Raw genomic sequence first — 14,890 nt, 5'->3', positions numbered from 1 at the left:
ACGCAGACAGACCAGAGTCTGGAAACAAATCAAGAAATGTTATACTTCATGGGAAGAAAGATGTGAGGGTAAAGCATGCCAACACTAAATTTTAGCCTAATTTCAGTATCCCTATTTTCTAAGTATACTCTTCCATATCATTTCAAATCACACAGTGCCATTTATTAGTCAATGATACCAATAGCACTTTGCATAAACAAGAACCATGCAACCAGTAACTTCAGATCTGTTTCAAAGTCATAAGGTAAATACAAAACCATAATCCTCTTTTTAGATTAAATCAAATCAGTCCCATCACATTAATGCAGGACACAAACATGGATACTGACAGTATATATTGATTTTATTCTTAGAAGCAGTCACTTAAACTAACAGCTAGACAGTCAATTACTAGCTGCAGGATGGTGTATTTCCTCTACTAAAAGAAACAACCAACATGGGACAACAAAGCATGAAGCCATCCTAACAGATTAATGTAAACTACTAAAAATCTCACACACACACACACACACACCCATTTTATGCCATTTTAATACTCTGGAAACAGAAATGGCACCTATGACTACTAAAATAGGTATTTGGCCTGTTCATAAGCCAGAAATCTATTAGATACTAATTCATCACAACATTCTCTGAGTTGCAGAAACTGCAACAGGAAGTCTTTAAGCAAATATAAATGTATTTTCTAAGAAATGCAGTGACATTTGTTTTCCTTACTACTTTTTGCCCAAATGACTTCAGTTTATTTTAGGAGTTGAATTACAGGATCCAGATTTTCTGCTGCTTACCATCTGGATCCACCTCCCGTGCAACTTTAAGTGCTTCTGAAGTGGCCATGTCCGTGTTAGCAGCTGTGACTGCCAGAATAATTGAATTTGGGTTGCTGATGAATTGAAGGATTAGCTCTCTTATTTGAAGTTCAATGTCCTTAGGCTGATCACCAACAGGCACCTAGAGAAAAAATAACGTAGAACTGTTCAAAATTGTACATTTATGCCTGTGTGAGACCACCCATTGAAAGTTCATACCCTATAACACAGTATAAGAGAGTTTTCCAGTCCTTTCCTTCCCCCTTCACAAACAAACAGGAAAGAAAAGAAATATCTTACAAGGTATAAGAACTAAAACCTCATAGAAATAAGAATCAATTCAAATTATTTGATATTGTTGTCAAGGCAGCGTGGTATCCGAGATCCACCTGAACAACTGGTAGAGTAGGGTGCATATGTGTGTACAGGCAGGGAAAGATGTCATTTTGTCATCTTCGTGCTGCAGAAAATCAGTATAAAACCTGATCAAACAGGACTTGAACATTTCTTCTACTGTATCCTACTTTATACAACTTCTTACATAAAATACACGTAGCAACTTCTGGAGAAGCAATGGGGGAAACATTTTCAACCTTGCCAACTACCCATCTATCTGCAAGTACAACTTTGAAACTTCAATTTCTACCTCTTCGATTAAAAAAAGGAACATGCAGCCCACACAATGCTTCCAGTCCCTCAGTTGTATATAGAAAGAGGAAGAACTTCAGCAAAGCTACCTCTTAAAACAGCGAAGAGCACCAGAAACCCAAATCTTACACCAGAAGATGGTGACATCTCAAATTTATACAACCAGCTACTTAAACCTGAGGAGGGCTGTTTATCTAACAATATTGAATAATTCCAAAGAGTGAGCATATACTTCTTGCTTCAAAATACATTGTTCACAGTCAGTCAGAAGAAAAGCATTCTGCATCTTACCTTTGTCATTCCAGGTAAATCCACAAGAGTCAGATTTACAACATTAGATGAAAAAATCTTAAGATGAATAGGTTCAGGACTGATCCCCTAGAAATATATATTAATAATAAAAATTAATCACTGTACTGGATTATTTAAATGCACCCTTCAGAAAACCAAAAGCTGTAGTGTCATACTAGAAAAACTTTCTTCCATCATACACCTTAAAACTACATGATAAGGAAAACAAATGCCAGCCACATCTGTCAATCAATTCCTTTGTCTTTGGAAGAAGCCCTCCCTCAGTATAATGTATAAAATCTTCTCTATTTCAGCGATTATATAGACATGCAAGAACAGAAAACTCGATTTTACAATTACAGATAAAGCCATGTTTGTGGAAAAATGGAAGCAAGTTTAGCTCAAATGTTATGTTTTGCACTATTATTACAGAAGCTTTGAACTAAACCAACAGCAATTCTCTGCATTTTCTTTAGCTGAATTTATCAAACGAACAACGAAAAAAAAACTCAAGATAGCAAGCAGCATTGTGTTCTTCATTAGAATACTTCAATGCTTTTCACTTCTGTCAACATTGTTTAAGAAAGTTTTAAGCAGCAGAGAATCTATACCAAGAGAAAGATGAACAGTCCAACATTTACCTTATTATTTCCTGAAATCCTCTCAGTTTCATTTTCTATTTCCTGACGAATCTCATCAAAATCTGTATAAATCTGAAATACAGAAGAAAAAAATTGTTTAAAAATCAAGGACAGCATCCACCTACCTAATTGCAAAATAATGCTCTCTTCTCCAAGTGACAGTGAAAAACTCTGTAACTAAGTATACAGAAGGCAAGAAAAACTAAGAATGACTATTCGCCCTTAAGCTAATGCTAGCAACAATCATCAGTGCTAAGAATTGCAGAAATTGGAATCTTGTTATTTAATCTATTGATCAATGGTAGTTTTAGCATTTATTACCCCAACAACAACAGACAAAGTATAAAATAATGTTCACCTAAAGACAATCTCAAACAATTCCATTTCTAATCTGGATGCTATCTTTTGAAGTTAATAAACATGTAGCCTGAACTTCTTCTCATCTCGGAGAGGAAGAAGAACAAGAACAGTTTCATTTAAAAATTCTTCCACTCTTGTCCAAACTGTTATCCTTCCACCAATCCAAAATGAGCTGGCACAGAGCTACCCCTGCGCAAGTTCCCTCTGCATTTGTCTCTAGATCTCCTTCAATTTCTAGCACTGCCCAGGTGAGGAAATCAGTTTAAAGTAACAAACACTTAAGTAATTCATCTGCCAACAAAAAGATTACTTTCTTCAAGCAAAGAACTAAACTTTGACTCTCTTATTGAAGTCCTAGGTCATCTGAGTTTCTGCTTCTTGCTGCTGATGCGCATTAGGCTCTTCTTTCCTTTTCACAGCTTTATAAGTTTCTGAAGTAGCCAATTCTTCAGTGGACTGAAACAACTTGTGATTATACACTTCCTTGCCTTTGCAATGTCCATTCTAATTTCACCAATGCACGCACACACACACAATAACGAACAAATTGACATAAAAAGGATTAAGATAAATAACTCAGCAGAATCAATGCCCCACACAACAACCATTGATAAACTTTGTGTTGAGTTTAAGAAGGTTTTCAGAAGTTTTCTACTCACAAAAACCAAAGCAGAAAATCCTCAATATTGGCATATAGTATAGCAGACAGAATAATCTCCTTTTTGAGAAAGTCAAGGGAAGAGATACAGAATTAAGTATATACATGATAGTGTATTTATGACTATGCTACTCAATTATCAGAGTAAACATACCTTATTTTTGGTGTGAAGAAATTTACCCCACTCTTCAGCATCTATCTCTGAAAACAAAGAGTTGATAGGTGAGGAAGAGGAAGCAGATGTTTTAAGGACATTTTTCCGAGAGCCTGTTTGTTGAAAACTACAATGTTACTATGTTTTTTTCCAAGCAGCAAAAAAAAAATTAGTCTGCTTTCTACCATTAGATGTTAAATAGCTCAGTACAAATGTATTTACGATTCTTCTTATTTAAACACTGCATCTCATGACTCTTCAATTTGTCGTTCTTATACAAGGTCCTAATTGTGACTGAGCCAATTAGTTATCCTACCATTTTTCAGAAATGGTCTAGTCCATTAAATATCAGCTTGCAACAGAAAACAAAAGAATTATTAGCAATAGCTTTAAAAACCTGAAAATAATACCACCTTTTAGCATCTTTTCTTTTACCATGCAAGTGAGATCAAATTACAGCTGAAAGAAAAAGTTAGAAAAACCTGTAAAACCAAAACCAAGCAAACAGAAAATATGTAAGAATTCTGCATAACCATGAAGTCTTAGGAGAACATGTCTCTTCCCAAATCTGTCAAGGACCAAACATCTTAATTCTTGTCAGTCACCACTAACGTCTGGAATTACTTGGGGGCTATTCAAGAGCAGTCCCAGAAACAGCAAAGGAGGTTCAGTCAATTCCTGCTTCATAGTGCAGGCAGCAGTCTGAGTCACATTGTGAGATACTCACACCTACACAACTAGGTTTCCAAGTATTAGCGATAATGTCAATTTCAAATTTTTAGTTTGTGGTCATTTCCCCTCTGCTCCCCGATACAGCAATCTGCTCTAGAAGAATAGTCTACAAGAAATCTGGACATATGACAAACAACTGCTTACCTAAAATCAAGTAATCTTTCAAAACATTTTTTCCACTCAAGTTGAAATCCAAGATCAATAGAGATTTTTTTAAAGGATTTGGGAATTAAAAGTGCAGGAAATTCTATGAGGCAGCAGCGGCACAGAAGAAAAGCAAAAATCATCTCATTCTAATGCAAACAAGGTCAGAAAACTAAAAATCAACCAGACAACAAGGCTCAGCAAAATAATCAATCAACACAGTAGGCAAAGTGTAAAAGTAAAAGTGTATTCAGCCATAAAGTGGCATGAAATGTACGTGGCTAGTGTATATAAGCATGCACTTTATGCATAGGGAGAAAAAGCAAGTGGATAAAGGCAACCTTTAGAAAGGTGTCTTGGATTTTTCCATGTAGCAGGGTCTGCAGTTAAAGAGAAACAGCATTGAATGATGTTTAAAATTTGTAATCATATTTAATATAGCATTTCATTAACTTTCAGTACCAGACATATTACAAAGATCACAAATGCATGCAGACAGATGTGCATGCTATTCTACTATTGATGAGAATGTACAACATTAACAATATGCACAGATATAAGACCTTAACTAAACACTGATAAATGATGCATACTAATCAGATATTCTATACAACTAAGTTTACTTCATGATGACTTTATTACTGCTGTTCATCTAATTCCAACAGCTCACAATATTTTTATCTGAGCACACAGAAAACAGCACCATCAAGTTCTGCAAAGCTGAACTTCTTTGGCAATGTATGTTTCTCATCATTTACTCATGGCAAGCAAGTAAGAGTAAAGAAACCTTTTTAATGTCACTGGAAGTAATACTACTGTATGGGAAAGAAATCTGAGGGTTTGCATCAATATTTCTAATGCTCAATTAAAAAAACAGTAGTTCTGAGACAGATTTAAGAAGAGACAATATTAGCTATCACCATTCTCAACTTCTGATTTTCTCAAAATATTTATGGAAATCCTATTACAAAAAAAAAAAACTTTTTATTGAAGGGTTGATGACTTTACAACTCTGTATTTTTATATGATGTCAGTACAGCACCATGGAAGTGCAAGAATCTAAACAAACAAGAGAATACATTTTTGGCACATGCCTGTTTGGCACAGAACACAAGTAGCACAGCAACAATCAATTCATCAGTTTGGAAATCCTAGCACATCTGGTGAGTTATTTTAATGTCTTGCTCAGGTGGGTAAGTCAAAGGTTTATCATCAACAGAATTATGCTGATTTGGATGGACTGGAACCATTAAGGAAAAAGTTTTTTTAAAAACCTACTTTTATCCTTACTGTTCTGCAGGTGCATAAGCTATGAAGAAACCCTTGTTAGGAGGCAGTTTGTCTTGGTTGGTAAACAGGTAAACTACATACCAGTCTCCAAAATAAGCGCAGAACAGAAGGTTCATTAATTCCAAGTTATTATACAGGTTTAGTATAGTTACAGTTCAGAGGAAATAAAGCAAAATGCAAATATGGGAAGAAACTACAGTATCTTCAAGATTGTATTGCTCATCCCCTCTTAAAAACTGAATCTAGCAAAGTAAAGACAGGTATAAAATGAGGAAGAAAAAGATACAGCAAGATACTGCCACCATTACATTTGGGAGAGGACCAAGCACTCTCCTGTTATGTCCCTCCTAAGGAGATGATGTCCTCCTAGGACACATGGTTTAGTCTTCAATTACGGTTTTGTGGTGGCACAGGAATTTGCAGCTAGGTACCAGGCTTAGTTCTACGTATAAAGAAATGTTTTGATTTAGTAGAATCTATTAACTTTTTAAAATGCATGTAACAAAGATGCATTCTAGTCAGAGGCATTGCATTTTAACTTGTTAACATCTATGGATCAAAGGGGACTGAAAATTTTTAAGCTTTAACAAGCTGCAAGTTTTCTGTGCTACATCGAAGAGAAGATTGGAGCCCTGATAAATGGCTTTATCTTAACCTCAGCCTTAGTGCACATAAAAAGAGGAGGAAAAAAAGTTAAGGAATAAACACAGTTTCCCAAGGTGCACAGATCTCATCTGGTCAAAGTATAAAATTTTATACAGCAGGGAAACTCTTGCCCCACCCTTCTGAGGAAGTCTGTACTAACACCCCTTTAATATTTGAGAAAAATTTCCCAATAGCTCAATGCAAGGAGGTTTTAGGAAAGAAGGAAGGATTTGCATTATTCAAAATGCAAGAATGCTTAAGGGAAGGAGAAAATATTTTAATTAGCTTACATGCAACAACGCAATGTTCTGGTTTACATGTAGAACTATTTTTTTTATCACTCATTTCACTGGCAAATCAGTCTTCTCCTGGTTATGTTACCTTCTGAAAGCTTTCCTGCTAAAACTTTCATGTGAATTAATCACTCAGTTACATTAGAGGTTCAATGCTAGATAAAAGTGTGCAGATATGACATTTTGGTCATTATAAAATTAAGTATTACAGATTGTAAGAAATCATTAAACCAGCAGCTATTAAGAACAAACAAATCCTGCCCTTCAAAAAACACATCTGAATAAAGCAACAGTCTGTTTCCTTTTCTCACTTTTCGTATCTCGAAGCAAGACCTGAAAAACTCCCAATATACTGGAAAACTAGACATGATTCTGGTATTTTTCTCAGGACTGCCCTCCATGGATTGGTTATTTGTTGCCTCCCATGCTTCAATGCTCCTTTAAGAAGCTCAAATACAGCACAATGCTAACTGACTTCAGTTATTCCTCTCTCTCTTCTCCCTTTCTAAAGCAGTAGAAATGTTCTTCACACACATCTGGAGCAGAAAGAAGCTGTTCAAAGTCACAAAAGGCTACCACCATAGACAATTTCTTGCAGCACGGCAATGAGAACATCTCAAATACTAAAAAGGATAAAAATCAGCAAAGTTGGAAGAATCTTATCTGTTTTCCTAGATTTCTAGTTCCCATAACTTCACAGCTCTTGGACGCAGCAGACTACCATCTGAACTCTTTTTTTCCCCCCATCAACTCATCCTTTCCTTGCCCTCTTTCTGTAAATAAAAAAAATAAACCCCAACTTGTGAAAAAATGTGCACATTCTCCAATCCCTTCTGTATGTTGTACCATTTTTTCCATCTTTGATGCTAACTAGATGGCAAGCTCTTTTGAGTTAAAGCTCTTTCTTGTGCTTCTACAAAGCTAAGTACAAGGAAGCAGACCACACTGTTTGGGAGCTAGGGGTAAGAGATTCCTATTTGAAGTAGAGTGCAAAAAGCTGACAAAACAGCGTTGATTTAGCAAGCAACAGATGTGTATCAAATATTCCTGTGTTCCACATCAGTTCTCTCTGTTCAGAATTTGAACAATGTTTGGCTTCCTATCTTGGACAAAAAAAAACCCAACCTATAAACATTTACTAACTGACCATTCATACGTTCCTTCCTCTCTTCCATTTCCTAACAAGTGGATACGCCACCTGAATAGGTCTTAGCTATAAGACCAATTTAATAATTTATGAGACCAGGCCTAGTTCTCTTGTAAATGCTGCTTCTCTTGCAATTTGGTAAGAGAACACCACAGTGGGCTATCACCACATGAAACATACTGTACGTGCTGAATCACTACAGGCTAACAATAAACAACAAAAGTTTAATGAGAACATTTCCTGCACATCACACATGCATCTGTAGACTATATGCACCAGTCTGAAATACCATGTTATGAAAACACACCACTTCAAATTTAATGGAAAATTCATCCCTCTGCTATTTTCTGACTATCTTGATTTACAGCAGTGACTACCATACAAGGGTATCACATAGCTCCTCAGTGACTTTGAGCAACAGCAGAGATGACCTTAAGGTTGCATGTTAAAAAAATCAGAAGTTAGTTCAAATATCTGGCTGCAATTCTTTCTCAACAGTCTTTCCCAATGTGCTTCCAAGAATCAAATTTTAAAAAATTAAGAAAACCCAAACAAACAAACCAACACACCCCTAAACCAGCCAAACAAAAATGGTAAATTGATACAAACTGATACTTTTGACAGCTCACAAGCATCAGAAGTTGTCAAAATTAAGCTATGGGAGATACATAATTTTTTCCTTCAGTCATAAAGACAAGGCAATTGTCCATGCTTAAACAAATACCACAGCAACCCAAAACGCTTTGTGTTAAAAACAGGGAACTTTTCTGAATGCAAACACTCAAAGGCAAAATTTAAGCTTGTAAGAACCACAGACTAAGACTATTTTTAAATGGATGTATGTAATACTAATAGATATCTAGAGCAAGCATTAGTACAGTTAAAGGTGACATATCACAAAACAAAGAGGCAATTGCATAGAAGTATCTGTGCATACAGAGTTCAGTACCAGCACATTCAGAAAGCAGCATGCCAAGACTAATCTCCTTTACAAATTCAATATTGGACAAGAGACCAGACCCCCTCATCTGGAGAAAATACTTTTCTGCAAGACTATGGGTAGATTTCCTTCTGGGAAATCCTGAACACGTATTCAACCCTACCTCAACATCCACCTCATAATAAAAAAAACCCATGACCTCTAATAATATAGTGACTTATATACATATAATAATATAGGCAGCATAGCCCATAAGGCTATTATTAATGATAAGAGGTTTCCATCTTTTTTCTTTCCAAGCTACTTAATCCCATCTTCTCAGCTGTAACACCAGAGTCTGTACATATGCTAAACCAGACCAGTGACAAAACCATTTAGACCACGATTTGCTTGAAGTTTGGATGGAGAAAAGAAGCACTTCAAAGGCAACTGGTAAGTCATAAAGGTTTGCCTGTTCCTACCAAACAAGCCCATGTCTTACTCAAAGAAACATCAAGAAGACATTATAACATATACATCTTACATATTGATTTATTTTTCCCCAGAGACCTAAATTGGCCTTATAAATACTAATTTAGCCTACAACCTTATGCAATAATATCATTACCCCATTTTAAATTTAAAATCCGAATCCCCAGATCAAACTCTACCTGCAACAGAAAGGCTCTGCCTTGACTCAGATTATTCTGATTACAAAACTGTCTTTTATACCTGTAAAGTTGCAGAGCAGAACAAGATCCTGCAACTCAGAATCAATGCATTCTGAAAAGTACTAGAAACTATACACAGCACAATGAAGTAACAGAGCCACATATAAAGAGATCCAATGGGCTATTTCTAAAAGGTTGTCCAAAGACTCTGAATTCTCCACCCTTGGAGATTTTCAAGATCCAACTGGATAAAGCCCCAAGCAACCTGGTCTTAAGTTCAGAGATGGCCCTTTTTTGAGAAGGTTGGACAACAGACCTCCTGAAATAATTTCCAGCCTGAATTGTCCTACAACCTCTCACAATCCAGCACATCCTGGCTTGCACACAAAAAGTTCTTAATTGTTATGAACCCAAACTGTATTCTCTGCTTATGGCAATAATGAAAATTAGAGCTTAAACCTTTCAAACTGCACAATACTAGTAACTGGTCTTCAGAAACCAAAATCTATAAATATTACATGAAAATAAATACTGTAAAGAATTCCTGATATCTTGACTTACTACTGCTAGAAATCAACTCAAAAAAAATTGAACACAATAAAAATTAGTAATTATAGTCCCAATATTATCACACCATCAAAAGCCTGTGTATTCTTTACTATTTACATCAAAAAGCTAAGATTTATTTCACGATCAGAAGGTGGATATACCTCTGCTGCTCTTTCATAAGGTCAAGAGAACTATTTAGTATAGAAAGAACATTTAAACTCCCAAGGGACAACTGAGATTACTTTCTTGATCTGCTGAGGGATAAGATAGAAACACTACAAAAGACAACCTTCAATCTAGACAGCTTTCAGAACATTTGAATTGTTGTTCTTGACACACCTGGAATCTCTCAGTGCAGCCCAGTAAGGTAGCATCTGTAAGCTACAGAACATGCCCATTAAATTCTGCCTGATCTACTACAACGTTGTTTTCATTTCTCCTTCTTCTGCTCTATTCAGAATTTATTTCCTAACCTTCTAAAACATCACATACTCATCTTCTCAAGGAAAAAACGTATTTATACAGCAAAAGAGGAGGAAAAGAAAAACACACAAGAAAATAATGTTCTCTACAATCTAAACAATCATTACCATAACCAAAATGCTTTCTTCGGCCTGCTTTTCTCAAAAGCCTTCCCTAAGAAGAAACAGGAAAGCTTAAAACATTAAAGATATTTTGAATACCCAAAAGATTTTGACTTCATAACATTTGCTAAATGGACAGAACAGATGTGACAACAGCTATGTCTTCTTCTAAGTAAATTTTTAAAAGCACACAAGTTTTAAGATTACAACTGATTTTTCAGTCAAATGAACAAGAAAAATTAAAAGTCTCTTTCCTACAAGGCAAAACACACTCTTGGATCACACTTACCATTTTCATCTCCAGCTGTTTTCCGACCATCCTCTGGGGAAACATGCACCAGCTGCAGAATAAGGGGTCTCCGGGTGACAACTCCAGTACCTCGTGGGAGCAGATCCCTCCCCACAAGACTTTCCAACACAGAACTCTTTCCACTGCTCTGAAAATTGGAATACAGCTACATGATTTTCTTAAACAACAAAATGCTGTAGTATTGTAGTTTTAGCTTGCTTTCATCACTCCTGCAAACAGTGCTGTATTCTGTCCCCTGCTATACAGCACCTAAAGAAGCACCTGATAGACTCACTGCATCTAACACAGCTCTATCACACTGCACAGGCAGTGAAGGACACGAGTCCTGCTATATACCAATAACTGTCTAAACCTGTTTGGGATACTTAAAAACTATGGGACACTTAAAAGTCACGTAGTTAGATGTATTTTCTATCTCTTAAGGCTAAGTTAAACACATAATATGCCTCAGAAAAATTAATATCTTATTTAACATTTTCTACCCCAAATACTAATCTCTCCAGAAATATTTTTGGAAAAGAAAAAAAGAATTTCCTTCTGAGCATTATAAAGAAAACTATGTCCTCTACTACATCATCTTTTAACATCTTGCAGTAACACTCCACTCTGTAGACTATGGAATTTAACCTCCAGTTAGTGCTAACATGGGATGGCAATGTTAACAATAACAGGAGCATTAACAAAAAGATATTAACTACATACACTTGAGTATATTAAGCTCTCACAGTCTCCTATTCCTTTGGTTTTGTTGTGGGTTTGTTGTTTTTTTTTTTAAATAACGTACCAGCTTAATAAGCACAGACATTGTTTTATACTAAATATATAAACAAACATCGTTTAATACTGTCTCTCCCACCCTCTCTATAAGTATTTACGAATGACTGCAAACATCTGTCTACATAATAACAAACAATTAAGAAGCTGTGAATACTTTTAAAGTCTACATTTAAAAAGTTCTCCAGTAGCACTTCTGTATAAAATGCAGAACTGGGCGACATGGACCACCATACCGCTGTGAACACACAGGTTTTGAGACTGATTAAAGACTACTACCTTGTTAAAACTAACAACAATTGACTCTGAGAAGTCAACATAATACTTTGAAAGTCTGAACAATAAGATTTTGTCTGTTAAGATTTTGTCTATTAAACTCCCAGTTTTCTGCAACTGGGAATTCAACGTGGGCATGCCATGTGAAAACCTGCTCTGACAATCATTGCCCTCAGCTAACAAATGCTTCTATATTAATGCTACTACCAAACAATTCTCTTAAAAAAAACACCGCAAGCAACACATGCTTCTGACAGCTCCAATGTGCATTACTGCTATACAGCCTCAATTCAGCTTACCAATTCTGAAAGAACTAATTCAAGACTTCAAGTAAATCATGAGTACATAAGCTAGCCTAACAGAAATAAAAGCAGTACTGAATATCTTGTAAATATCATACATTTAGCGACATCTTAGGTGACTTTTCTAAAACTGAAAAATAGATCTGCAGAAATCAAGTAACACAGCACTAGCAGACAGCACCTTTCTACTAGCGCAGTAAAAGAAGACAGAAACATGTTATGTGAGAGCATTAGAATCTATTAAAACGGGACTTGTATTTAATGTTTATTGCATGCTTCTACATATAAGCCCAAACCCCTAGAAAGCTTTAACAATAACAAATGAAAGCCTTCTTCTAACACTTTACTTTATAACCATGCTTTACAGCACAGAAAGATGCTGTTTTATCAACAATGTCAGGTGAATAACAACCCAATGCAGACAGATTTACTTTGAAAAATATACACAAAGTCAAATTTGACAGGAGCGAGGTCAACTGTCTAGAAAGAGTAGGGAGAAGGACAGGGTCACAGGAAACAGAAATACACCTTATTAAGATTTTTTGTTTCAAAAGACTTCCCTAGAAAGTAATTAATAATTCTATTCTTCAACTGACCTTCTCCAACCAACTCTGGGCACCTTCCATACAAGGAGCTTATGACAGGACATTGGACACTGAAATCTTACCAAAGAGAACTGAAGAATAACCTGGCCAAAGCATGAACTAGATCTGGAAGCCTCCCTGAGAGAGCTCCTGTTGTAGCCTACTTATAAAGAATTACTGATATTACAGAATGTGAAAAGCCATAAAATTTCAGTGTGACAAACAAACCACTTAACAAACTTCATAATTTTAAAAAAGTGCAATGCCTGCTCAAAAAGATGAGACATGATAAAGGTTCATCAGCTGCACTGGGGAAAAAAAACCCCAAACCACCAGAGGTTCATCCATTAAAAAATATTTTGAACACCTCCTGAGCAAGATTTCTTACACACGGTTAGAATGATCACTCAGTCTCAAAGGTCTGCAGGTGAGACAGATGAAGTGGCTTCTCTTGAACGTATGATCCAAGTAGAGAAAGGATAGCAATAGAGAGCTCAAGTCCTTACCAAGAACCTCAAGACAGGACACCAAAATCCATGGGACATGCTGTTGCACACTACTGTTCATCGGTCTTTCCAAAAGAGTGATATTGCAGGAAGATGAGATAGGCATGCACCAAACTACGTATCAAACTAAACCACTATGTTTTACACCACTCCCACAATTATCACTTCGAAGAAATGATCTGGATCCTTTGCAAATGTGAAGTCATACGTTAGATGAGACACTACAGCACTCCACAGATCCGGAAATTTGTTTCAAATTGCATTATGTTCCCTTATTAAAGCAGTCTGTTCTTGGAAAATAATACAGTATCTAATGATGCACTCCTTCATCTGGGCCTCATACACATCCAGTACCAAGAATTGTCTGGGAACATGGTAAGAAAAGCAGTAAACACAATGCTGATCTTTTTCTGCCAGTGGGAGGAAGTGAGGGATATAGGTCTGCTCAGAATACAAATTCAGTTCAGCCATTCCTTCATATAACAGACGTAGACAGAGTAATACTTTTTACCAAAAGGTTCCCCAAAATTTTTAGAAATAAGTCTGCAGCAGCATCACGCTTGTTCTGTCATCTCATTGGAATGCTCGTCACTATTTTAAGCAGACTGAAACCCATAAACTCATTTCATGACAGGTCCAAAAAAAAGCATTAACAAATTCTAAGCTTTTCTGGCAGATCAGTCAGGTTTTCCTCTGCACCCTAATATCTGATCCTAATTTTAAATATCTTTAAATTGCGATATCTAGAGGAATTTTATACAGTCTGCAGAGAAAAAAAAGAGGACATCTTGCTGTCTGTTGCTGCTTTAACCATTCTGTCAAACTTCCATTGCTGAGTGTTTAACACTCTGCTCTGTTAAGCATCATCAGTCTCACAGATAAGCACCTGAGTCTAACAGATGGTAAACACATTTTTCCCAGAAGTACTAAGACAAGAAAAGATGATGAACAGACACTTAAAACATTTTATTTCAACACACTCTGACACTATATATGATATAAATCTTATCAGCTTTCTCACTGCCTCCTTAACAGTTATATTTTCATCATTATTAACATAATCTTCAGGTTAATCTAAAACAATCAAGGATGAAAGGCAGAATAACAGGGAAACAACTGTGTACGTACTCTCACAAACTAAAAAGCTGAAATCTTTAAGAACTGTGATCTGCTCCAAAACATCTCTACTGTTTAGCAGCCCTAATGATCTTGCGTCTGCCTCCCTGTCCTTCATTTCTTCTTTACTTGTCTCTGCGTATTTTAACTGTGTGCACTCCTTAAGTATCAAACTCATTCCCATCCATTACATTAATTCTTATGAGACAATCTCATTGCAGCCTGCTGTATTACTAGCCACATTTTTAAGGAATTCAGAAGCAGCAGACAACAGTGCATTATTTTATAGTTGTCCAGGTCACGAACAGCAAGAGATGATACTTTCACCAACACTTCAAGGTTGTTGACATGTCAAATGGAAGAGACCTGTACTGAAAATTCTGAAGTAACACTCTGAACAACCATTCACATTCATCCCAAGTATTTACTTCACTGGCTTTCTTCTACTTCCAAGTCCTCATTAGCATTCCTAATTTTAAAGACTTAC

At 36.1% G+C, this 14,890-nt stretch overlaps 1 protein-coding gene across 4 annotated transcripts in view; it reads right to left on the bottom strand.

Moving 5' to 3' along the window:
• DNM1L (dynamin 1 like) overlaps window positions 1–14,890 on the bottom strand; it is a 42,288-nt gene that overhangs the window by 19,762 nt on the left and 7,636 nt on the right. For 2 of the 4 annotated variants that reach the window (XM_080392305.1, XM_080392307.1), the window contains exons 2-7: window positions 10,825–10,972; window positions 4,779–4,817; window positions 3,562–3,608; window positions 2,390–2,461; window positions 1,749–1,835; window positions 789–951 (exon numbers count right to left, since the gene is read on the bottom strand). In XM_080392305.1, coding sequence (XP_080248431.1) covers window positions 789–951; window positions 1,749–1,835; window positions 2,390–2,461; window positions 3,562–3,608; window positions 4,779–4,817; window positions 10,825–10,972 — 556 coding nt within the window. The remainder of the gene's footprint in view (window positions 1–788; window positions 952–1,748; window positions 1,836–2,389; window positions 2,462–3,561; window positions 3,609–4,778; window positions 4,818–10,824; window positions 10,973–14,890) is intronic. The other 2 variants (XM_080392306.1, XM_080392308.1) reach the window with 1 other exon arrangement.

Source organism: Falco punctatus, assembly GCF_963210335.1.
Source record: "Falco punctatus genome assembly, chromosome: 6".
Taxonomy (NCBI): domain Eukaryota; kingdom Metazoa; phylum Chordata; class Aves; order Falconiformes; family Falconidae; genus Falco; species Falco punctatus.
Note: the sequence above shows the minus strand (reverse complement) of the source record. Positions and strands in the feature narration are given on the sequence as shown.